Here is a 25,761-nt window from a genome sequence, read left to right as displayed (position 1 = left end):
CATTATTTCACATGGCAGATGAAGCTGAAGCTCATAAAGAGTTTTAAGCGTTGACTCGTTGCTTGTTAGTATTTACCGTATAGTTTGTTAGTATTTCCACTGGTTATTGTTAAAAGCTTAAGAAAATAAAATCACAAAGTAAAACAAAACGAGAAAAGTTCAGTTAAATTTCATTCAAGGATTCAAAGTTACCGAGATAAGAATAATAATGTTAATTTGCCATAAAACAGTTTTTTACGAAAACCAAAAAGAAATACCTACTCATACTTTGGGGACAAAAGTAGCAAACCTAAAACTTTTTAAAACCAAGGCCACCATGGAGATTTACCGCAGGCGCGTCTCCACGCGATGATGTCATTAGAAAGAAATAAACATACTCGACCTTGTGAATAGAGGCAACATGACGTCACTCCATTATTTTTGTCGATTTGTCCAATGCTCCGTGATATCCCACTAAATTGAATGTAGCTTTATCAGCCGCTAATTTGAACGTTAAACTTACTTTTTAAGCTGGAAGTGTAAAAATAAATTTATGCTCGTCGCGCGGCGCGTTTGAATCCAAATACTCGTGTATTCGGTATTCGGGAAGACGGCTCCGTCGTGCCTTTGATTTGATTATAATTATTTAAAAAGTTAATTTAAAAAAGTAGGTGATAGTGTTGTTCATTTAGGTTTTTATCGGATTTACTCAAATTGAACTAAATTGTAAGTACTTATTTTTTTAAACAAATTTGGGCATTTGCTAGATATTTAAATCTCGATTTTGTAATGTTATTTAGTTCAGTGTAGGTATGACTAAGAGTCTAAAACTAGAATACATTATTTGAACAAAGTGTCCACTTTGGCCACTTTGTGTACGGGTTATTGGATTATCGAGGTTCCATACCTACTTTAAAAGGAGAAAAAAAAACACTAAGGTGCGTGTAGTAGCATTGTTGTTCGCCTGTCTCTGTCTGTCTGTGAAAATCCTTCTTCTCAGTAACGCGTAACGTATCAAATCTTCGAGCAACACATATACCGTGGTGGCCTAGTTGTTTGACCTTTGGCCTCTCAAGCAAAGGATCGTGGGTTCACATCCGGGCTAGTACAACAGTCGCCATTAGATATTCCAAAGCGGCCAAGATGATCAAAAATATCGAAACATGTACTCTAATACCTTAATAACAGAGTGCACGTGCCGATGTTTTTGACCACCTTGGCCGCTCCGAATATCTGATGGCGCCTGTACCTCTGAGTTTTTCCAAATTCATGCGAGAAATTATATCCCAAAAACCACGAACCTGTGAAGCAATTTCGATGGTGTCTGTGACGTTCCCAATTCACACTAAGTAGGCCCGCGTTTGAACTCCGGCTCAAACCCTCTCACGCTGAGAGGAGACCTGTGCCCAGCAGTGGGACGTTTATAGGCTTCGTTCGTCATACGCAGAAAACACGCACAAAAATTCATGTCTCTGGGACGATTTTAGAATTCAATTTAAGACGTATAAATCTCAATCTTGTAGGAATACAGTGAAAATTGCCTGTGTGTTATTCAAGAAATCCAGCTATCTGCTTACGAAATTTCATCTAAATCCGTCTAGCTTTAGTGTAAAAGGTTAACAAATACACACACTCACAAACTTTTACATGTGTAATACTACTTACTTAAGGTCTCCAACCTACCGCTACACGTATCACGCGATGCAGACCGTAATATGAACGTATCAGACACGGAATGTAACGCGAGAACGCGACACAGACATGAATGTTCGTATCGTACCGTCCCTCTCACTCTCGTATTAAATAATATAAGACAGCAAGATACGAAGTTCGAATTTTGCACTTCGTAGTAAGTACTGGCCTGTACCCCTAGTGTAAGTTTTCGGTTACAAAATACGTCTCGATCGCGTTCGCGTAAAATCTCAATTTGTATGGAAACACGAACATTGCACACGTTCCGCTAGAGGCGCTATTCGTGTTTCCATACAAATTGAGATTTTACGCGAACGCGATCGAGACGTATTTTGTAACCGAAAACTTACACTAAGGGCACTGGACAAGGCTAAAATATGCAGTGGCGTAACTGCCGGAGGGCTAGACGGGCAGTGCACCGGGCCCCCAAGCTCAGGGGCCCCTCAGACTCTTACTTACAAACTATCGAAAATACAAACTGAAATAGGGATGCACAGAAAAACCAGTAAAATAAGACCAGCGCTGGGAATCGAACCCAGGTCCTCGGCATTCCCCTGGACCGACCTGGGTTCGATTCGCAGCGCTGGTCTTATTTTTCTGGTTTTTCTGTGCATCCATATCTCAGTTTGTATTTTCGATATGGGTTTCACGGGATGACCGTAAAAGTAACAAAATTTGGAGTTGAAATAAATAATACAAAAAGATTCCAAAAATCAATCTTAATGCCCTTAAATGACAAATCAGGAGTTCGAATTCAGAACACGACGAATAGGAAACAAACGATAAAGTAGTTGAGTTGAGGCCAATGTTTTTTTTTTTGCCCCCGGGCCTTTGGTTACCTACTGAATTATGGTTCATAAGACCGAAGGGCCTTCGGCTTTGTCGCCCCACGCACCGAACGACCTTATAGTCCCATTTAAAACTAAACAAATATGAAAGATACACACACACTGACGACACGAACGCCAGGCAGTTCGCAGAGAAGCTAATGTGTATTCTAAAACGTACTTATAGTATAGACTATAGGTAGTGCCACGAGAGTTGAAGTTAATGAAAGAGAGAGAGAGAGAAGAGTTGAACTGAGCAAATAAAGTGTGGCGCAGTTTGTAATATAATTAAAGTACTGCAAATTAGCTTTTCAAATGTTTTGTTTGTTTAATTTGTTAAAAGTGTATTTTATTTTATTTTTATGTCCTTATACTAACACTATATTAAGATTAACATGATTCTTTTGTTTGCTTGTTTACTTATAGAAATTAAGAACTGATTGATTCCATGAAAGGAGATTGCATGACATGTTCTTTGTGTGCGTGACCTTAACTCTCGTGGCACTACCTTATAATGAACCTTGTTCAAATCGTTTAGCGCGGAAACCCAAACGTTAAAATTGCTATACCTACTTATCATAAATCACTATGCGGCAACGCTTACATCATAGTCATACATACCATTAGGTATACACATACCATGTACAATACAAACGCGTTAGGTAGGTACTCGCACCTGTTGCCCACTGACATCTATTAAAAGTACAAATACGATAGATATTAATGTCCAATCGCCATATACTTGGTTTGGATATATAGGTAGGTATTTAAGTAACTAAAATGTAAAAATAACAACGCCAATGGGTGTCTTTAAATATTGAAATTCCCCCATTAAACTATCTAAACATTTACATTTCTGTATTGAAATCATTGTAATACACTAGTCTAGTCAAAATACCACAAACGGGACTTATCACGCTATTATTGCACAGTAGTATTTACCTCGACGTTTCGGCAACGTTACAGTTGCCGTGGTCACGAGTAGACTGTAACGTTGCCGAAACGTCGACGTAAATATTACTTGTGCAATAATAGCGGATAAAGTCCCGTTTGTGGTATTTGACTATGATGTGAATCACGAAAGTTTAAAACGTTATACACCAGTCTAGTTTGTGGGTATTACATATTTCCAATGATAGATAAGTAGTGTCTAAAAATCTTGAATGTACCAAAACCAATCATTGGGTGGAATAGTTTCGTGGGTAAAAAAAAATCAACTTATGCGCATGAGCAGATGCAGAGCATGATGCAGTTTGGCATCACACTACACTACAGCGTAACGTCTCTAATTTTTCTCTCTTCTTCTATTTATGTTTTTAATGTGTTTTTATTGTGATTTAGTGTGTTTTTTTATGTTAATAAATGTTGTGAGTTTGTATTTAGTCCGTCAATTAGATAAATTATCAGAAAGTATTAAACGCCCGAAGCTCGTTTTTCATTTTTAAAAATTAGTTTTATGTACAATTAATTATATTATATACTAGCTGTTGCCCGCGGCTTCGCCCCCGTTGTTATTTTTTCTGTATTTTCTTTCATAAAAACCTTCTCCTGACAGTAATGAAGACAACAAAAAAAGAATTAGCGAAATCGGACCAGTCGTTCCCGAGTTTTGCGCTTAGCAACACATTTTGTGATTCATTTTTATTTATATAGATTAATAAAATTAATTTACTCACTAATTGTTTTATTGTACCTATATACTGTGCAAAGCGTTGAATGCGTTTTACAATACAATACAATACAATGACTCTGGTCGTTATACACGTTGTTATCGTACATATCCAGCCGTTTACAAGTCCGTGATTTCGGTATCGCTATAAGATATGGTTGCATCACATCAGACCTATTCGCGGCCGTTAAGATAAAATGTAAATAAGCATTCGTCATATGTAAATATGTAGTTGCCGTTAGGCATTGAGAGTTTCGGTATACCTATTAATTAATACATATGTATGGTATGTTTGCAAAAAGTGCATAATTAATCGTAATGATAGGTAGGTATTTTAAAAGTGAAAAGTGAGTGTGTATGTGGATGTTTTTGTTACTGTTTTGTGCTAAAAGGAAACCTACTTAAACATGTTTATCATCATCATCATGTTCACCGAAGTATGGTAGACACAGTTGAGCAGACGCTTCCCACTTACACCTCCAGTGTCTTCGGTTGGCAGCGGCCTGCATCCACCGTGAACCCGCGGCTTTAACCAGGTCATGTCGTCCATCTCGTTGGTGGACGTTCCTATGCTACAATTGCCGCTCCGCGGTCTCCATTCGAAAAATTTCCAGCCCCATCGGTCATCTGTTCTCCGTGCTATACGGCCTGCCCATTGTCACTTCAACTAGCTAAATCGCTTGGCTATGCCGGTGACCCTTGTTCTTCTTCAAATTTATCTCCTCATTTCTGATTCCATCCCGTATAGAAACCCCGAGCACAGCCCTCTCCGTAGCTCGCTGAGCAACTCTGAGCCTAATAAATAAATGGAATATCTGTCTTGCTCCTCCGCCAAGTAATGAGGCCAAGTCGTGCGAAAAAGCTACATTTGTGTTGGAAAAAATGTTTTTTCACGCAATTTAACTCGCCCTCCCTCCGTTCTTTCCAACTCAAACGTAGCTGTTTCGCGCGACTTGGGCTCACTACTTGGCGGAGGAGCATGACAGATATTCCATTTATATTAACATGGACCTCCGCAAAGTAACACCTGAATCTATACAGTATTTCCTATACATACCTAAGGCCCAATACTGAAGCAAAACTTAGATACTTTGATCTGTATTAATGATTAGGTTACCCATTAAAAGTCGTATTATTTTTTACGGACTGCCGCACCGCGGAGCTCCTAGTTCACATTATAACTCTTCTGACAGAACACACTTTATCACAGATGGGTAAAGACGACAAGGAAGACTCCGGCTTCGGCTTCAAGGACCGGGCGAAGGCCGAGGAGACCCTGCGGCTGCTCGAGCAACACGAGCCCAACTACCGGCGGCTGACCGTGCGCGGGCTGCTGGGGCGCGCCAAGAGAGTACTGAGCAGTGAGTATACAACTACATCTATCTACTAAAAGATGTATAAGTATAGATACCTACAGTCCAAGAAACTGAACCACATAATTATATAATAATCCAGTAGTTTAGACTGCGTTGTCTGTCACGGTAAGAACTGTTATAGACACAGAACAGTTATGTGGTTATAGTGGGGGGGGAGCTCCAATAGAGAGATCTCTCTCCAGGCAGGTGTTATGCCTGGAGAGAGACCGAAGTCCGAAGGAAGAGCGTCGGAACTTGTATATATGCGACCGCGTTGAGAAACTTCGATAGCGCGATGTAGAACATGGTCGGAGTTTCTATTGTTGTTCACTAGATGGCGCTAGGAGTCGCTACAATAGTATAGAAGATGATCACGACCTTTCAATGACAATATAAATAAATAACTACTTTTTCTAGTGACAAAAGCCGAAGAAAAGATAAAGAACATCAAAGAAGCAATGGAGGTGTTCGAGAACTGGCTCGCGGAGCTGGACGCCGGCAAAGAGAAGAAGACTGACAAGAAGGAAGAGAAGAAGGCAGAGAAGAAGAAAGAAGAGAAGAAAGCTGATGCAAAAGAGGACGAGGTCAGTCGTTTTCTCTGTTGCCTGGCCAATCTGAGCTTGACAATCTCTTTTAGTTTTTTAGTTCGCGTGATGTAGTTATCTATTCCTTTTGGTTATTAGTTCTAAGATAATACCTGTCTTAATTATTGCCTCTGACCACGGATGGGGCTAAATGAAAGCTTTTTTTTTTTTTTTCGGATGGACTGTTGCTGTTAGCCTCAGACGGCTTTTACAGCTTACCGGAGAGAGGGCGAGCAACTAGATGGGCTGCTCAGCAAGTGGGTTGTTTACTTAGCATGCCAAAGGGTGCTCCTATTGAGCCGACCTCGGACTTTGGACGCTACGGGAGAATTGCAAGCAATCGGATTTTTATGCTACGTCATTTCGGAAGGACTACGTAAATGCAAGCTTCAATTCTTTTCTACTTGCATAACTGAGTTAATATTTTTGATACGTAATACTGATTAATGTAATTTTCAATGTAATACAACACAACACTAAATTGACAGTACTTAGTTAGATAGGTACTTAACTCAGTAAGGCTACGTTTCCACCAGGGCCGTGAAAAAAAGGGATGTGTTGCGAGAAATGTACTTATTTGTTCTTGTCATGAAACACCACAAGTCTTAATGAAGTGTCACTAGGTCTAAGCCTAATCCATTCTTAAAGACTTCTCTTTCCAGTCTGGCTCAGATGTAGACATGGAAGACAAGGACAGCAAGAAACTCCCCGCGGACACGGTGCCGGGCTTGGGCTTCAAGGACAAGGAGACAGCCGAGGGCACCCTGAAGGAGTTAGAGGGGAGGGACCCGGACTACCAGAAACTAGCGGTTAAGGGACTCATCGGGAGGGCGAAGAGGGTACTCACTTGTAAGTTTGAGATGTTTTTTGAAGTTATTAAAATAGTATCACGTACCTACTTACTTATAAAAAAAAAATACAATCCCTACTACAGCGTCTGTTGTATAACTGGCTAATCAAAATGTTTAAATTTCTTATTTTTTACTATACATTGTATTCTATCTGATGTACGTATGTCACTTCAATAAACAAAGTCAAATACAACATTCGTTATCAGCACGAAACTCTATATTTAACTGAGTATTACTTATAAAAACTATATATTCTTTATAAAAAGTGAATTTACTAGTTTTTCCCAGTATGTGCGTTTATAAATTATGAAAATCTGTGAAATTTTCAATAGTTCACGAACATATTTTCATACTATTTTTGTTGTGACATCAAACAGCTGTGCGTATAAATATGGCAAATAATTCGATTTCTGCCATAAAACCACTCATAAACAGAGACGGTTATTCCGTATGGAAATTCAAAATGCGTATGTACCTTATGCATGAAGAGTTATGGGAGACGATCATCGGATATTCTGATAATAGTAAAATTCCTACTGAGGTAAAATCACGTAACGATCAGAAGGCGTTATCGAAAATATGTCTCACTTTAGATGGTATGGCAATAACTCATGTAAGGTCATGCAAAACAGCCAAGGAAGCTTGGATGCTCTTTCGTCCGCTTACGAGGACAAAGGTTTAGGGCGACGTATAAGCCTCGAACGGAAACTCTACAGGTACTGTCTTGATGATTTTGATTCCAATATAGAGACGTACATAAATGCTGTCATGTCAACTGTGCAAGATTTAGCCGACATTGGCAAAATTATGGAAGATGCTTCAATAGCTGCGATTCTTCTTGGAGGTTTAAGTCCTCAATATGCACCTTTAGTAATGGCTTTGGAAAATTCCAACATAGACATTACAGTGGATTTAATTAAGACCAAATTATTGAATGAATTGAATAAACCAGCTATAGATAACCCAGATACTGCTCTTCGTACACGAATGAACCAGAACAAACCTTCTACATCCAAACCGAAGAAACCTATTGTGTGTTACGACTGCATGGAGCCAGGACATAAGCGTCCAGATTGTCCCCATAAAAAGGACAAGAAGAAGAGACCCGTAAATCACAAAAATTCTCTATGTGCACTGAATGTCAATGACGGATTAGAGCGTGATAAATGGTTTATTGATTCTGGAGCTTCAGCACACATGACGTCACGAGCGGATTGGATGAATAATGTGAGAAGTTCGTCTATTGGGACTGTAACCATTGCAAATGGAGATGTACTGCCCAGTAAAGGCATTGGAGATATTTCTATCACCACTTGCGGTCAGAATACTAATATAAAGAAGATTACTGATGTAGTTCATGTACCGAACTTGAATTCTAATCTTATTTCAGTAAAGAAGGCAGTAGATAAAGGTTTTAACGTAGTTTTGATAGAACAGGTTGTAATTTTTATGATTCTGATGCTTTTTCTTGTACAGGTGATGTAATTTTACATGGTTCTATATGTGGTGGACTGTATTCTTTAGACTGTACGGTCAACCCAACGACTCAATTATCTGCTTTTGAGACCCACTCTGATGTTTCTAGCTTCAAGCTCTGGCATAGACGACTAGGTCATTTATGTCGCATCGGAATGGATCAACTGAGGAAGGGACACGCAGTGGGCGTGGACTACTCAGAAGTCGATAAGGAACCATGTATCCCCTGCATTGAAGGTAAGCAGAATAGGAAACCCTTTAAGAAAGTTTCACATAAAAGATCAACTTCTGTTCTGGAACTTATTCATTCAGATATTTGTGGACCATTGCCTGAAACTTCATTTCAAGGCAATAAGTATTTTATTTTTTATAGATGATTTTTCTCGTATGACTTTTGTATTCTTTATTCCTTCAAAAGCGGAAGTAAAGAACAAGTTTCGTATTTTCCAGTCCACAGTAGAGCGGGAAACAGGAGCAAAGATTAAGATATTGAAGAGCGATAATGGAAAAGAATATGTTAATGCTGAATTTTCGAGATATTTACAAAATGAAGGAATTCAACACCAAACAACAGTTCCCTACAGTCCTCAGCAAAATTCTATTGCAGAAAGAACAAATCGCTCAATTTTGGAGAAAGTAAGGATCAATGCTTTCTGATAGTTCCCTTTCTCCGGCTTATTGGCAAGATGCTGCAGAGATGGCTGTATATCTTAAAAATAGGTCTCCTCACCGTGCTCTCAATGGGAAGACGGCGTACGAGAAATGGTATGCTAAAATACCAAATCTTTCTCATCTGCGTGTTTTTGGATGCAGAGCATTCATCCATGTCCCTGAATGTAATCGGAAGAAATTGGACATGAAAGCATCCGAGCATATTTTCGTTGGATATTCAGAAGATCCAAGAAGTTATTATTTCAGAGATATTAGATATCCCAGAAGACTTGTGAAAAGCAGAGATGTTACTTTCTTTGAATGTGATTTTCAAGATTTGAAAGTAAAGACAACTTGTAAGTCTGATAATGATTTAACTGAATCAGCAGTTGTACCTCTATTGCTTAGTTCGCAAGTAAACTCGTCAAATAGTTCAGATAGTCGAACACCTGTCACAAGCGCTGTCATCGAAAATGAACAGATTCAACCTGATATTGTAGATATTATATCAGAAGATGTTCAGTCTGATATTAATGTCGTGGGCAGTGGCATAACGCTGTTACTCCAAATGTGTCAGTTCAACCTGTTATTGCATCTTCATCAGAAGAAACTGAATCTGATACTGATTCTGTAGAACCAAGGTACAATTTGAGACCCAGAAAACCTAATTCTGCTGCCAATTGTGTATGCATGCAAACTTCATCCCCTCAGCTGATGGATGAACCTACAACTTATACACAGGCTGTGAACGCAGAAGATAGTGATAAATGGTATCAAGCTATGCAAGATGAATATCAGTCACTGCTTGAGAAACAAACTTGGGTTCTCGTTGATAGACCAGATAAGAAAGTCATACCTTGCAAATGGATCTACAAGCTGAAGAAAAATGCGCATGGTGACGTAATTAAATATAAAGCCAGACTTGTCGCGAAAGGATTTAATCAAGTTTATGGTATTGACTACTTGGAAACTTTCTCTCCAGTCGTTCGAAACTCTTCTTTACGCATGTTGTTCGCATTGGCTGCGGAAGAGGGAATGAAAATGCACCATTTAGACGTTGATACGGCATTTTTAAACGGATTTTGGAGGAAGAAGTTATATGAGTCAGCCGGAAGGATTTATAAAACCTGGTCAAGAAGATAAAGTATGTTTACTGAAACGATCGCTTTATGGCCTCAAACAGGCTTCACGAGCATGGTATAAAAAGTTGACCGAAATTTTACAATGCATAGGTTTTAACCAAACTCCTTCGGAAGCATGTATTTATACCAAAAAGTTTGGTAACGAGTTAATAATACTCGCTTTCCATGTCGATGACATTGTCATTTTGTACAAAGAAAATAAAACGCTAAATACTGTCATATCTGACTTGCGGAATCATTTTAGTCTGAAAGTGATTGGCAAACTCAGTTATTACTTAGGTTTAAATATACATTACAAACCTAATGAGATTAAAATATCTCAAGAAAGTTACATTCGTGATTTGCTACAAAAGTTTCACATGATGGACTGTAAGAGCGTGCCTACGCCGTTGGAAACTAAAAAGTTTCTGCCGAGTGAGAAGAATGTAAGTGAATCTTCATTATCCTATCCGTATCAGCAATTGATAGGCTCACTCAATTTTCTGGCCGTTAATACTCGTCCAGACATTGCTTTTGCTACATCATATTTGAGTCAATTCAATACTAAATATGATAAAAGTCATTGGAAGGCGGCAAAACGTGTATTACAATATTTGAAAGGCACTATGGATTTGGGCATTACTTACAGGAAAGACGGTGGATGTTTAATTGGCTACGCGGATGCAGATTGGGCCAATTGTCCTATGGATCGTCGTTCATACACCGGATTCTATTTTTCTATGGCCGGGGAGCCATTTCATGGGAAAGTAAGAAGCAAACCACCATTGCCCTGTCGTCCAGCGAAGCGGAATATATGAGTTTGTCCAGTGCGGGTAGAGAGGCTGAATTTCTGAGGCGATTGATGTGTGAACTTACTGGTATGTCAACTGTTATTACTATTTATAATGATTCACAGTCTGCCCAGAAGTTGGCATTGAATCCGGTTCACCACAACAGAACCAAGCATATAGACACAAGATTTCATTATATACGAGATTTATTATCGAACAATATTGTTAATGTCGTATATATCAATACTTTGGAGATGTGGGCTGATGTACTAACTAAGCCATTGGCTCGTATCAAGCATCAGAATTGTATAAAAGGAATAGGTTTATGTTTATAATCTTGTTTTGATTACGGGGGAGTATGTTGTATAACTGGCTAATCAAAATGTTTAAATTTCTTATTTTTTACTATACATTGTATTCTATCTGATGTACGTATGTCACTTCAATAAACAAAGTCAAATACAACAGCGTCTATTTTTGATACTACCTCAAACTTTTAGGGTAGTTGGTGAAGGCCCTAATAATAACATTTTATTATGTTTTAGTAATAAAAATTGACTTATTATTTTCCTTAGGTACAAAATTAATTAGCGGGTCAATCAGCTTTTTTACCGACACTACTTAATCTGTCCGCGACATTTTTCAAACAATTGCAGATTTTTGTAAGTAAACATGTTTTTTCTGTAATTTAATAGATGGTGTACATGAATACATGCCATTCTACGTAAGTTCAACCTATTAAACCGTGAAATATCTTGTTGGAAGTACGATTTTTTGGTAACGCCAGAGTAAATTTTGGTAACGCAGGAGACGCCCAAAGTGTCGGTAAAATAGTTGATTGACCCTAGCACGTAATGTATCACTACATAATACTGCTTTGTTTTTATTCAAAACGTCGCACTTGTTGACGTGACAGCTGTCACAGAACGTTTCTCTCTCGTAGCAAATTATTGTACGCATTACATTGCTGCTCGAAATGATTACGCTCTGGTAGTTAATTTTAAATTAACAATTGGTTTTGATATTGGTTCTCAGCACTCAAATCTTCGTCTGGTTACAGTTTGAGGTAGTATCAAACACGCTGTATATTACAAATGCGTAGGTAACTCTGTCTGTTTGTTACGCTTTCACGTCAAAACCACTGAACAGATTTTGATGAAATTTGGTATAGAGATAGTTTGAACCCCAAGGATCAACATAGGATTTTTTTTCCGGTGGAGGGCGCCACCGCACAATAAACTTGATCCGCGCAGATGAAGTCGCGGGCTTATGCCTTAGCATAAGCTAGTATACAATATAAATATTCTTTACTAGCTGTTGCCCGCGACTTCGTATGTGTAGAATTCGTTTGTCGCTTATCCCGCGGGAACCATGCAATTTTCCGGGATATAAACCTGGTATCTTTATATCCTTTACCCGGGACTCAAACTATCTATTATACGAGTATTTCATCTAAATCAGTTCAGCGGTTTAGACTTGATGTGATGAGGTAACAAACAAACAAATTTACTAACTTTCGCATTTTGCAATCCACAAATCAGTACAATAATTTTAAATTAACTACTTAATAACAATTACAAATGTGTGCTCATGCAGCTCCTCCATCTCCACGCTATAAGAACACACACACACACACACACAGAAACATCGCACACACCCAACTATCACCACCACCACACTACGCGTTTCGAACTCAACCAGATTTAGGCTAGATACTTAAGGGTAACTATTAACTTGCCACTTCTTTCTCAGGCACCCGAGATGAAACCAAGTTAGCCAACATAAAGGAAGCCATGTCGATATTCGAGAAATTTCTCGACGACTTCGACTCGCTTCATCTTAGTAAGCAGAACAACACGTACCTCAGCTTAGGCGTCGTCAAGACAGCCGAGAAATTGGCCGGCGAAGCAGTCAGCGAACAACAGGTAGGTCGAAAAGTGGCTTGTTTATTCGTTTTTTACGATACCCCGATTTAACTTTGAGTATGTATCAATCAATCATCCCAGCCTATATACGTCCCACTGCTGGGCACAGGCCTCCTCTCAGAATGAGAGGGCTTGGGCCGTAGCTCCCAGCGCACCCAGTGCGGATTGGGAACTTCACACACACATTTGCGTCGCAGGTTTGTGCAGGTTTCCTCACGATGTTTTCCTTCAGCGTGAAGCTTGTGGTAAATTACAAATGTAATTTCGCGATGTGCGAGGTTGGCCCCAGTTCGGCTGCGCTTTTACCGGATCGAAGTATGCGATGCGAGGACGTGTTGCGATGTGTTGTCAAAAGTGATGTGTCGTACCGGGTGTGGCCTGTAATCATCCCAGCCTATATACGTCCCACTGCTGGGCACAGGCCTCCTCTCAGAACAAGAGGGCTTGGGCCATAGTTCCCACGCGGGCCCAGTGCGGATTGGGAACTTCACACGCACCATTGAATTGCTTCGCAGGTTTGTGCAGGTTTCCTGACGATGTTTTCCTTCACCGCATAAGCTCGTGGTAAATTTCAAATGTACCGCACATGAATTTCGAAAAACTCAGAGGTGCGAGCCGGGGTTTGAACCCACGACCCTCTGTTTGAGAGGCGATAGGTCAAACCACTAGGCCACCACGGCTTCTTGGCCTGTAATACGCGCAAATAATTAAAACATAGATCATCCTCGTCAAACTGAACAACATTAGATCAGTGGCATTTAGATGGTTGGCGGTCCTCTACTGCGCGTTTTTCCAGAAATTTCCTGCCTCGCACAGCAAAACTCTGGAATGAGCTATCGCCTGCGGTATTCCCGGACCGATATGACCTTCAAGTTTTCAAGAAAAGAGCGTACTCCTACCTTAAAGGCCGGCAACGCACTTGTCTTCGCAATTGACTTCTGGTGTTGCAGGTGTCCATTTTCCCCTACACCATAAAAAAAAAGTGATTAAAAAATAATGGACTGAATATTTTATTACACTTTTAAGTTTATTCGAAGAAGCAATGTAAAGCAAAATGTTTGATGTTTGTAGCGTGACAGGCGACGTCAGTTGTGTTCTAGGATGGCGTACATTGATAGCAGTATTTAATTTGTATGAAAAAAGGAAAATTAATGTTTTGTTTGACGAGGACGATCTATGTTTTAATTTTTTGCTCGTATTGGCCATACACCCGGTTATCCATGATTGCCAAGATGTTAGAGTTTTAGCATAGTAAAAGTTAGGTATAGGGTTGCTAGATTTAATATGTAAATCTAAAAGGACCGGATTTAGCCAGGCAACCCATTTGCAATTTAAAATTATCAAATAGTAGATGAGTGTTATTTCTAATACCGGATCTTGAACCAACTCATCATCATCAATCATCCCAGCCTATATACGTCCCACTGCAGGGCACAGGCCTCCCCTCAGAATGAGAGGGCTTGGGCAGTAGTTCCCACGCGGGCCCAGTGCGGATTGGGAACTTCACACACACCATTGAATTGCTTCGCAGGTTTGTGCAGGTTTCCTCACGATGTTTTCCTTCACCGTAAAGCTCGTGGTAAATTTCAAATGTAATTCCGCACATGAATTTGGAAAAACTCAGAGGTGCGAGCCGGGGTTTGAACCCACGATGCTCTGCTTGAGAGGCCATAGGTCAAACCACTCTGCCACCACGGCTTCGACCAACAGTTACTGTGTAATCTGTAGGTACTTTATTGACGACCTGGTAGCTATAAGTGGTTAGAGAAACTGGCTATGTAGTTGAATATGAAGCCGGGGCAGATGTGTATGAATAATGCGAATGTTTTTCTCGGGTCTTGGATGTTTAATATGTATTTAAGTATGCATTTATCTATATAAGTAAGTATATTCGTTGCCTAGTATCCATAGTACAAGCTTTGCTTAGTTTGGGACTAGTCAATTGGTGTCAAAATGTCCCATAATACTTATTATATTTTTTATGGTTCACAGAAAGCCTTCATCGCCGCGTACAGTTCTGTAAACGGCGAGTACAAGCGCCTGCGCACCGTGCTGGAAAAGGACGGCGGTAAGACCTGGGACATCGTCAGGAACGCTGCGCTAAAGGAGCTCAAGGAAAAGGTAACTGTTATGTTTCGGCGCTCCGAAGTTCAGTGGTGCACAAGGCATACTCTATGACAGCTACGTGTCACTGTCACACTTTAGTAAATTAAACGTTGAACGTGTGTTTAAAATAGGAAAAAACAAGTCCCAGTAGTCCAGAATTCTTAAACGGTCTAAACCCAAAAATTACTTACTAGGATTTTTGATTTGGTCACCATTGAATTTCATCGCAGGTGCGCGCAGGTTTCCTCACGATGTTTTCCTCTGTAAAATTCATGATGAAATTCAAATCAAATGCACATAAATTCCGTAAACTCAGAGGGCTTGAACCCACGTTACGTCCCTCTGCTTTAGAGGCCAAGGTCGAACCACTAGGCAAATCTCAATTTTTTCAATCTAAATACTTTTCAAAACGAAGTTAGGCTGCGTTTTCACCAGAGATGTGTTGCGAAGATTGTGTTTATCATGTCACGAACCAATAGAAACGCTTCGTTTACCTATCCATGCCATGCTCCGCTCAGCTGTTTCCGCTAAAGATGTGCTGAGCAAAGATAGGTAAATGAAGCGCTTCTATTGGTTCATGACAAAAACATACTTGCAACTGCAACGCATCCTCGCACATCTTTGGTGGAAACGCAACCTAACTTAAGATTATTGGATATAGCAAAATTAGCAAGCTACTATTTTTAACGTAACTTCTATTGTCCACAGCACACAGAAGCAAAACTGTTCAACGATAAAGACGAACCGACGCCAGAACACTTGGAAATGCTTGTATGGGCGTATTCCCCTGATTCTGCAAGAGTAAAAAAATACGTGCCAGAGACAAAAGAGAGTAACGATGGCGGACGGAAGAGGCGGAGCAGCGGGGGCGATGACTCGCCGGCGAAGAAGAAAAAGGAATGAGTTTGATTAGATTAAATGGAAATTTGTTGTTAATTGTTTTTTTTTTTATGTAGCCCGTTATGTCCCCTCCTGGGCAAAGGTCTCCCGTTTCTTCCACTACTCTTCCCTATCCTGAGCATACCTAACGAATATTTGATTTCTGCAATTTGGTCCCTATGTGTGTTAAATAGAACTTGGTCCTCTAAATTTTTGTTTATAAAATTATTATATATTTCTTGAACTAAATACGTATAAATAATTAATTTGCTCACTTGCTGTGACCTTACGTTACGTTTATGCAGCTAATGTGTAGCCCTTCCTTCCGGAAACTCGCACAAACTTAACTATCACTATCACCACCACCACACTACGCTGACCCATTTCGAACTCAACCAGAGTTCATTCTCAGAGCAACATAACCGTTCATCATGCTACCAGATGTTAGACTAGGTCCTATGCTCCGCTTAATTTAAGATTTGAATTAACGGTCAAATTGTAACACGTTTGTCGGTCGGTCCAAAACACAATTTTAAATAGTTTCATTTCATTTAAAAACATGTGCGTTTCAAATGTTAAATGGGGGGGGGGGGGGGCAGTTGATATGGAGAATGAGAAATGAATTGTCGGTAAAGTCGAGAACACTGAAGCTTTTCACTTTTACGAGCCTTACATCCACGGCGATTGTAATAACTTTGGCAGCTGTATTTATAACTATGAAACGTATTTTTAACTCAATATAAAATTAAATTCACCGCCACGAAAAGGAAAAAAAACTAAAGGCGTTTTTCAGCAAAATTTAACTTTTCAAGATAGTTGTTCCGGTTTGAATCGAAGTAATATCTATTTAATTTTATTTTTAATCCTGTATTTTTTTTATTGTATAGATATTTTTTTAATCAACGAGTGACTATTTTGCTAGTTATAACAAAAAAAAGCACTAGACATCTGAGTGAATACCTACCTGCTGAAAAACGCCCTAACCGCAGTTCATCGATTTGACGTAACATAGTAAACACAGAGTACAATGAACTCTTTCAAATTCGCGATAAAAATGACTAAAACAGTGCAAATTGTGAATTAAAAGTGTCTTATACAGTGCCCTTTTGTTGTTTAATTACTATTCTAGTAAATATCCAGCCTTACTTAGTGTTGTTTTAGTGCTTGTTAAAGTGGGCGTGAAATGTCTAAGTTAGGAGCTATTTTTACACATTTCTGTGAGTAAATAAAAGAAAAAAGACCTAGAAGTTGCTTAGAGTAGCTTTAGCCATCTGCGCTGAGCTACTTCAAAGCTTTTAGTGCAGTTTTGAGGTGCTTTTTGCAAAATTAATGTTCAATATACTGGCCAGAAAAAAAAATGTTTTTTGTTAATCATGTTTAAAATCGTAAGTAAAAAAAAATGTTGCCAGTAGTATTGAAATCTTGAATTATTAATTTATTTTTAAACAACTTCCAACTCTAGTTTACAGGCTGATGGCAAATGAGAAAAATAGAATAATGATTTTCTTGTTACAGAATAATGTTAGGTCCATAATAAAATAATGCAGATGCAACGAAGAAGCATGGAGGCCAGCAGTGACGCCAGTTATTGTAAGTTGACTTTTTAAAAATATTTTCTGTTGGCTTAGGATTTGGGTTGTAATATTTGTTTTTGTTTTCTCAGATGACCGAGAAGCCTATGATGACTGGGGCAGCAGGTCATCCCTCAGCCAGCAGGAGGAGGTATTCAATATATTTAAATTATTCAAGACAATAGGAATTTCTTGAACTTATTTTACCGTTTTTCTTCACCATAGTTACAAAATATTTTATAATTATCATATTGGAGTGTTAGCGATAATTCTAAGATGCTATACTCAAATGGGCCATTGGGCGCCCTTTTTTTTTCGCTTATCAATTCATCATCTCTCGCCGAAATGTCCTTCTGTCACAGCGCGGACTGTAAGAGCCAAAATTTTCAGACATATTACTGTAGCTACTATATGTAACAAATAAATAACATTTCGAGTCATAGTAATTCGAAACGCGTTAGCATTTTGTGCAGTGTTTGTCATAGTTGGGCCTGTGGGATATATTGAGATTCAGATGTACTTTACATGTAGTTTTTGGTTGGTACCTAGCATAGAAACAAAATAAAAATATTACAGATAATTCTCTTAATTAATACATAGTACCTGGGCGATCGAGCTTCGCTCGGGCTAAAACTCGGTAACGTAACGAGCTTTTTCCCAGAGATAAGACTTAGCTGATTCGATTTTTCATCCCCGAAAAACCGTGCATACCAAATTTCATTGAAATCATTTTAACCATTTCTGAAATTCTGATTATCATTATACTGCTTGTTTAAAAGTATTAGATTGGGTGTACTTTATCATGGATGACTGCATCGTTTCCGTGGGATAGTAAAGAAACGTATTTCGTAGGTATAAAAGGGAAGGCGGGTAACAGCTAGTAATAAAATAATGTTTAATTATGCAGGCAGTATAATGAGGATTTTTTTTTAATTTTCCCTTATTACATGAAGCGTTCTTTTGGCGTTTGTATCTCGATCTATATAACGTGTGAGTCCGACTCGCACTTGACCGGTTTTATTTCTAGAATGCCCTGAGAACGTCAAACTGACACACACACACACACCGCGGCACTATAGCGCGGCAAGATCCAAATGAACGTGGCAAAAAACGAAATGATAATGCAGCAGGGCTACTACGAAACTCGAAACTCGAGGTTGGTGTCGTGCGGTCCCTCTGACACTTATACTATTTAATACGAGAGCGAGAGGGACGGTACGCTACGAACTTCGAGTTTCAAGTTTCATAGTAGCCTTGCAGCTATCTTCCAAAACGTCTCTCGTTCGCCAGAATTTTGTAGATGCCGGTGGATGGCGCTTTATGACTTTGTTGACGAGGAGATAACGATAACACAAAATCAGTGTCTTATCCTTACCGCCCTCTTCTGGTAAGTTGCAGAAGCCATCAGAGGCAAAAAAATAGAATACTGTTTTTAAACAAATAAGTTGCGAGAATAAAGAGAATAGAATAGCAGGATTTAGTAGATAAAAGGCTTTCAAAGTACATTGAAGTATCTCAGCTTTCAAGGCGACGTGTTAATTTCGTGTCTAATCAATAGATGGCATTGTCGGTTGTCCGCGGGAACTTAGTGCTTTTTGCCGTAAACTATTGAGGCCCAACTCTAAAGCAGAGTTTAAAGTTGCAAGAAAAATCGTGCGAAAAATTACATTGCGACGCTCGATTGACCACTACAAACTCGGCTTAAGATTATAAATGTTTCTTGTGAAGGTATTCCTAACGCGGGAAAAGCTGCGGCCTAAAACTAGTGTCACAGTATTAATTTCGGTATATCTGGGTCACAGCTAGATATAAACTTATTCTTTACAAATATAAATAAAGTTGCCCAAACTTTCTTCCATAAACTTTTTCTGGCATCATAAATTAATGAGCTACATCAAAGCTATATCGGTTCAGGAAGTCGCATTATTTTTTTTTCCACTCGGCATGCTTCGCGCATCGTCGGCTATTTTCGGCCGTTAGTTTCCTTTGCCTATTTTGAAGTTTAGGGTTGCCACAGTAGAAAATGCATTAATATATAACATCCTAAATAATAAATAAATAATTATTATTTTCGACAGAGGTTTTCGAACCGGTGCTATTGAATTTTTGATGTTCATACAGTGCGTAAAAAATCTAAGGCCGTCTTGCAGGAAAAAAAATCGAGATTTCAGTTCCATACAATTTGACACTACTAAGCTGAGCTTAACGCTAACTCTAGATTTATGTGTTTCCAGCAAGTAGCCATTAATGGCGAAATATGTGGCTAAAAACTGAACTGATGCGGTTATCTCGTAAAACCTTCGCTGTTTGTAGCATTTAATTTTGATTTTTAGTTTACTTATGTATTTTGAGATTAAGGCACTAATAATTATAATTAACTATCCGTTACCCGCGACTCTGTCCGCGCAGGATTCGTTTATCGCTATCCCGCGGGAACTATGCGATTTTGCGGGATAAAAACTATCCCATGTCCTTCTCCGGGATTGTCTGTATCTGTATACCGAATTACGTCTCAATCAGTTCAGTGCTTTAGACGTGATGAAGTAACAAACAGACTTACAAACTTTCGCATTTATAATATTAGTGGGATGTAAAAATGAAAATAAAAGGCGTAGAGACGTGATGACCCCGTCGCGCACTGGTGTTGTGGTTTGTGGTGTCACCAGTGCAGTCAGTCATCGCAGGGCGGTTTTTTTTTTTTATTCTACTGGATGTCAAACGAGCAAATGGTTTCCTGATGGTAAGAGATCACCACCGCCCATAAACATCTGCAGCACCAGGGGTATTGCAGACGCGTTGCCAACCTAGAGGCCTAAGATGGGATACCTCACGTGCCAGTAATTTCACCGGCTGTCTTACTCTCCACGCCGAAACACAACAGTGCAAGCACTGCTGCTTCACGGCAGGATTAGATGGTGGTGCAATCCAGGCGGACCTTGCACAAGGTCCTACCACCTGCAATGTCGCGAGTTGTTGGTGCATAGCGACACCACGAACCTGGGACCTCCAGGGGTACACATATACACATACGCTTACAGCCTCATACACAGCTACACACACACACCACCACTGTTTCGCCTTTGTTGGTCTGTAATGCTCTATTCTAATTTCAAACTATCAGTTCCACGAGACTTCGTCTGAAAATAATTCGCTTATAGCGATCCCGATTTTATAAAAGGGGAAAACGAGCATACGGGTCATCTGATGGGAAGCAATTACCGCCGCCCATGGATACCCACAAGACGAAGTCATCACAAGTGCCTTGACGGCCCTTTCAGAGACTGATAGGCACGTTTTTAAAGATCTCTAGGTTGTGCCGCTCCGGATCAAACAACAAGATGCGATGTCCTTCCCAGGGTGTTAAACTATCTCCGTAACCGTCAAAACGTAGCAAATAGACATAATAACATTCGCATTTATAAAATTAGTTAGGATTAGTAACAAACAATCCTTCAATGATTAATTATTTAATTTGCACAAACTATTTGAAGTGCTACCTCCGTCATGGCCCTTGCCCCCGTTTAAATATAAAGGCGAAACAAAAATGGCGCCCGTATTAAGTATTTAGCTCTCGCTCACTCAATAATTCCGTGGCACGCGTAGCAACCCTGAGGCTTGCGGTACTGATGGAACTCGATCGCTAGTCACGTTTGTTTTGACGCGGACATCAAGCTCGTTCAGCCTCTGCGGACTGCAATAGTCTATGTAGGTTTTAATGCTAGATTTAAGGAGCATGTTTCGGCATATAGGAATGAGCATCCGGACAGATCAAATTATGCCAAACATTTGTTAGAATCAAATCATTTTTTATTAGACTCGGATTCTTAAAGTGTTACATTATTGCGGCAAAGGTTTTTGTCTAGATTTTCTGAAATGCATGGAAATAATTAGGTACAACAGTATGGGGGTCTATTATTAATGAACAGGTAAATTTAGTATCTTCTCCCTTACTACGGCGTGGGTCTAATTTCAACAATAACAGTTAGGATTATTAAAACACGCTTTAACAGTAAATAAATAAAAATTCAAGGTAGTTTTAAAGGACGATTAAAATTTATTAATATGTTGTGGGTAGTTTTGTTTGAGAAAAAATATAGGTGGGTAGGTACTTAGGGAGTTACAGTGACAAATTAAAACGGTTATTGTGTTTTGTTAGTCTAACATCTGGTAGCATGCATGGTGTACGATTGCGTTGCTCTGAAGATGAGCTCTGGTTGAGTTCGAAACGCGTCGGTATGGTGGTGGTGATAGATGGGTTGTTCTTACAGTGTGGAGGTGGAGGGATTGTATGACCATGCGAATCTTGCATAAACTTAGCTATCATAAGGTCGCGGGTGAGCAAAGAAATTCTTTTAGTTCATTGATATGGACCTCCGCAAAGTAACGCCTGATTCAATAAATTATATAAGAGGTACCTAGTTTAGTTAGAGTTTCGTTCGAGAGAGGTCGGAACACATGGTAGCTCTGTACGCGTAATTTGACAGCTCCTACAAAGTGTTGCCACATAAGAGAAAAAATACTACATTGTAGGGTAAAACTGAATGTCAGGTGTTCAAGAATAAAGAAGAAGTGCATAATCATGCAATTACTTTCAAATGTTGTATGACTATTAAGTATTCTAGTGAAATATTTTTATAAGTTATTAAGGTTTTAGTGATTGACAAAGACTATGAGTAATACGAGCATAATGGGATGAACTAAAATTTCAATTAAAATTGTTTTTTTTATAATAATTTTTACTTTATAATGCCTTGTGACGATGCGTAATTTATTTGGCTAAACGAACAAATGGAGCACCGGATGCGGGGAAATTAATTAACCTATCAACAATTTTGATGGATTATTTAATTATATAAATTTATAAATATACGTCGTTAATTCGATATACACAAATAAACATTTGTACCGCTAAATACACATAAATTCACCTCAAAAGGGGGTAAACTATTTTTCTAGCGCTGGCAACCCCTCAAACCGGAATGCGCCACAAGCACAACCGCGCCGCGCCGTCCGCCGCGCAGTTCTACGTCATCAAAACAAATACAACAGTTACAGTGAAAAAACGCCTCAAACGCGCACGTTAATCAAAATAATAAGAAAAACACTCGCGATATGAAAATTAAAAAATAAACGTTTCATTTGTTTTTATAAATGGCCGTTTGGACTTTCCTAAATTTTTGTGGTCCTTATACAGTGCTTTGATATACGTTTGTGACCTAGTTTTATTTGTGCATCGTGTGACGTCATTTGGTGATTTTTACAAGCTTTTGTAAACTATTAGTTACTTAATTAATTTAGTCACTTCGCGAAATTGACAATTGTTAAATTAAAAGTATCTCTATTGATTCCAATTAACTTTCTTTTGGATTCAAATTTTAATTCTGATGATCATCTGTTTCGTAAATTTTTCTTTTGATTTGTAAGTTTTTTGAAGCGTAGTGATTTAAAAAGCTTGTCAAGTAAACACCGTTGTTTTTCAAATTCTGGATGCAGTGAAAGTGGGTGAAGTGCTATGTGAATTTTACGAAGGATCTAGGGTTTTTTTTTAGAATTATTGTAATCACTAACTGATTGTAATTATGTGATTCAGGTAAAATTAAAATATATCACTTAAGTGGTCGTCACTGCATTATTGAGGCGATGAGATGCTGAAACTGAAATAACCATATCATATTCCTTTACTATCTTGTACTATCTAACATTATCCACTTATCAAAAAAATACATGCCCCACTTCTGGGCACAAACCTCACATAACAGGGACTAGAAAATAACCTTCATGCAGGCTTAATGCAAATCACAGATGTTTTATATACTTTCTACTTTGTGGTAGTCCATATCAATGGTCTGTGGTCTATAACCTTGCTTAGAACTCCACAACCAAAGCAAGTTTTCTTTTTAAAACCGTTATTTAACTACACACATGTATTTATTATGTTTGTGTATTGTCTGGAAATCTGCAACCATTATGCAACCAATCCTGGTGTCTGATTGCTGAAATTTGGCATACTTATCATAGTCTGGTGACAATACAATAATCTTGTAGTGGTGGTTGGCATGGATGGGTGTCACCAGGTCTGGTAGGATGGGGGAGGGCTATATCCATGATGATTTTAATAGTATCGATAGAGGTGTGTATAAGGAATATACGGTATAAAGATCATAATCTAACACAACATTATTCTTGAGAAAAAAAACAAAAGTGACAAAATTGTTTATTTTGTAAACCATTCCCATTAGAGTCCAAAAATGGTCAGAAATATTCGTCATTATGTAAATATAATAACTAATAGAATTTCAATAAAGTAGCTCGGTTTGTTTTTTATGACTATATTTGTGATTCTAGTGACCTTTTATCCAGCTCCTTTTTTTTTTGTTGTCAATATCTACATGTCGTATTGATGGAGGAGTTTTAGTCTAGTGCTTAGAATATTATAAGGAAGCGATTTTTACAATAAAAAGTGGTTGCAACAAAATTAGGGTTCATAACACACTATGTTATTAGCCTAAACAATTTTTTTTTTAAGTATACTTATATTTTTATCCTTCTGTACCACAGTTAGCAGAAACGGAACCCGTATAGGATCACTTTGTGTTATTTTTCAGAAAATGTGGTGCATATTATAAGCTAATATTAATATTAAATTGTGGTGGTACTGATAGATAAAAATAAATCTCTCTTTCTTTCTTTCAAATAATTTTTGGTCTGCTACTCCTTGAAAAAGTGAAAACCTTAACCCACTGGATCCCTCGGTCCTCTCTAGAAAACATACTAATTGTAATTTCCCTCATTAAGGGACACATATTAGTTTGATTCTTTGAAGAAATACCAGTTTCGGAAAAATCACCTTCAGCATCCAGGAGGCTAACTCAACGCTATCAAAAGATAGTCATTAAAAAAGGTGCTTCCATACAAATTTCTTGGGGAATCTGAACCTAGTTCCAGTTTCTCTAGAAACAAACATAAATTTTGCTATACTTATCCACTCATTTTGCTTTTTGGTAACAATAGCTACCTGCCAACAGTCTTATTTTGTTATATGTTATAGCATAACGCACAACCAATAAAAAATCTGAGCATCTGAATTTTTGGTGTTTTTATACCTACCTAATGGTTGATTACTGAACCATAAATGTCGCCACATTGCGTACATTTTGGTTAAGGCTGCGTTTTCACCAGAGATGTGCGAGCATGTCAAATTAAAATTCAAAAAATTCAAATCATTTTTTCAGTAAATAGGCCGCAATGGGCACTTTTACACGTAATTTTTTAAACTACTAGCGCTTTCGGAAAGACCATTGCCAAGAAGAATGCGCCGCAAGAAACTTGTGAAGAAACGTGTGTTGAGAGGAATGTTCTTCATGAACCAATAAAAACCAGGGATGTAACGGATGTGGTTTTATCGTAACCGAAAGAGGAACCAGATGTTTTCAATTTAGTTTATCGGAACCAGAAATGAATCGGAACCGAAAACGGAACCGGAACCAGAATCGGAGCCTGGGTGATAGATACGGACGAGATGTTAAGGGTAGGTCTACTAAACCTGAGGGTCTAATGCGTAACGTTTCTGACACTCGCGATCACAATCTAATGACAGTTTTCGCATACAAAAACTGTCATTAGATTGTGATAGCGAGTGTCAGAATCGTACATTGTGCCTTAAGTTTGTTTTTTGATGTACGCCGCTCATGTCCAGTCGCCGCGCTAAGCATTGACATCCGATATAACCAGTGGGGGCACACTTAAAACGTCACCTTTTCACGTATACGCCAGCGCCTCTGCGACAAATGATAGCAATAATATTGACAAAATGTGTCAAACGTGGACTTGAAAAATTCAGTATGTCCGCCATCTTTCGCCCCGTATTTGGCTGTCTGGCTTTCGCGGATGTTTTTTAAGTTTATCTGATTTTTGCTGTTTTCTTAAAGTTGTATCTCCATTGCTCCGCTTGGGTGACCAAGTGAAGTGACCACATCTAAACTCGTTTGCTTTCCGGCCTTGCGATGTAATGCAACTTGCGCAAATTTCCTACAGTGTCTAAACTGGGCTTTATAGACGTTAAGCTTGTTGTGTGCGGTTCATGTACATGGTTGTATTATGTCAGATTAGTTCTTCAGCTAGCTACAGATAGCCTTGTTACCAAGTACATGCAAAATTTGACCATAAGTTAGCCTCTTTTTCTAAGGTACTAATACTCTTTGGATATAACTTCCGTTTCAAAAGTAACGGAACCGCAACCGAAACGGAAGTTCCGACTTGACGGAAACGGAATCGGAGCTCCATA

General features: G+C 38.8%; 1 protein-coding gene and 1 long non-coding RNA gene across 2 annotated transcripts; both read left to right on the top strand.

Moving 5' to 3' along the window:
- The first annotated feature begins 542 nt into the window (after window positions 1-542).
- Ude (Uracil-DNA degrading factor) lies at window positions 543-15,963 on the top strand. The gene is made up of 7 exons (XM_074110379.1): window positions 543-705; window positions 5,378-5,528; window positions 5,940-6,106; window positions 6,769-6,955; window positions 12,749-12,921; window positions 14,914-15,042; window positions 15,736-15,963. The coding sequence occupies exons 2-7, from the start codon at window positions 5,378-5,380 to the stop codon at window positions 15,928-15,930; spliced, it is 1,002 nt and encodes a 333-aa protein (XP_073966480.1). The 5' UTR covers window positions 543-705; the 3' UTR covers window positions 15,931-15,963.
- A 952-nt stretch (window positions 15,964-16,915) lies between these two features.
- LOC141444923 (uncharacterized) lies at window positions 16,916-17,647 on the top strand. Its single transcript, XR_012453240.1, has 3 exons — window positions 16,916-17,123; window positions 17,422-17,496; window positions 17,570-17,647. It is a non-coding gene; the product is annotated as an uncharacterized lncRNA (long non-coding RNA).
- Window positions 17,648-25,761: the final 8,114 nt, after the last annotated feature.

Source organism: Choristoneura fumiferana, chromosome 30 (assembly GCF_025370935.1).
Source record: "Choristoneura fumiferana chromosome 30, NRCan_CFum_1, whole genome shotgun sequence".
Taxonomy (NCBI): Eukaryota; Metazoa; Arthropoda; class Insecta; order Lepidoptera; family Tortricidae; genus Choristoneura; species Choristoneura fumiferana.
Note: the sequence above shows the minus strand (reverse complement) of the source record. Positions and strands in the feature narration are given on the sequence as shown.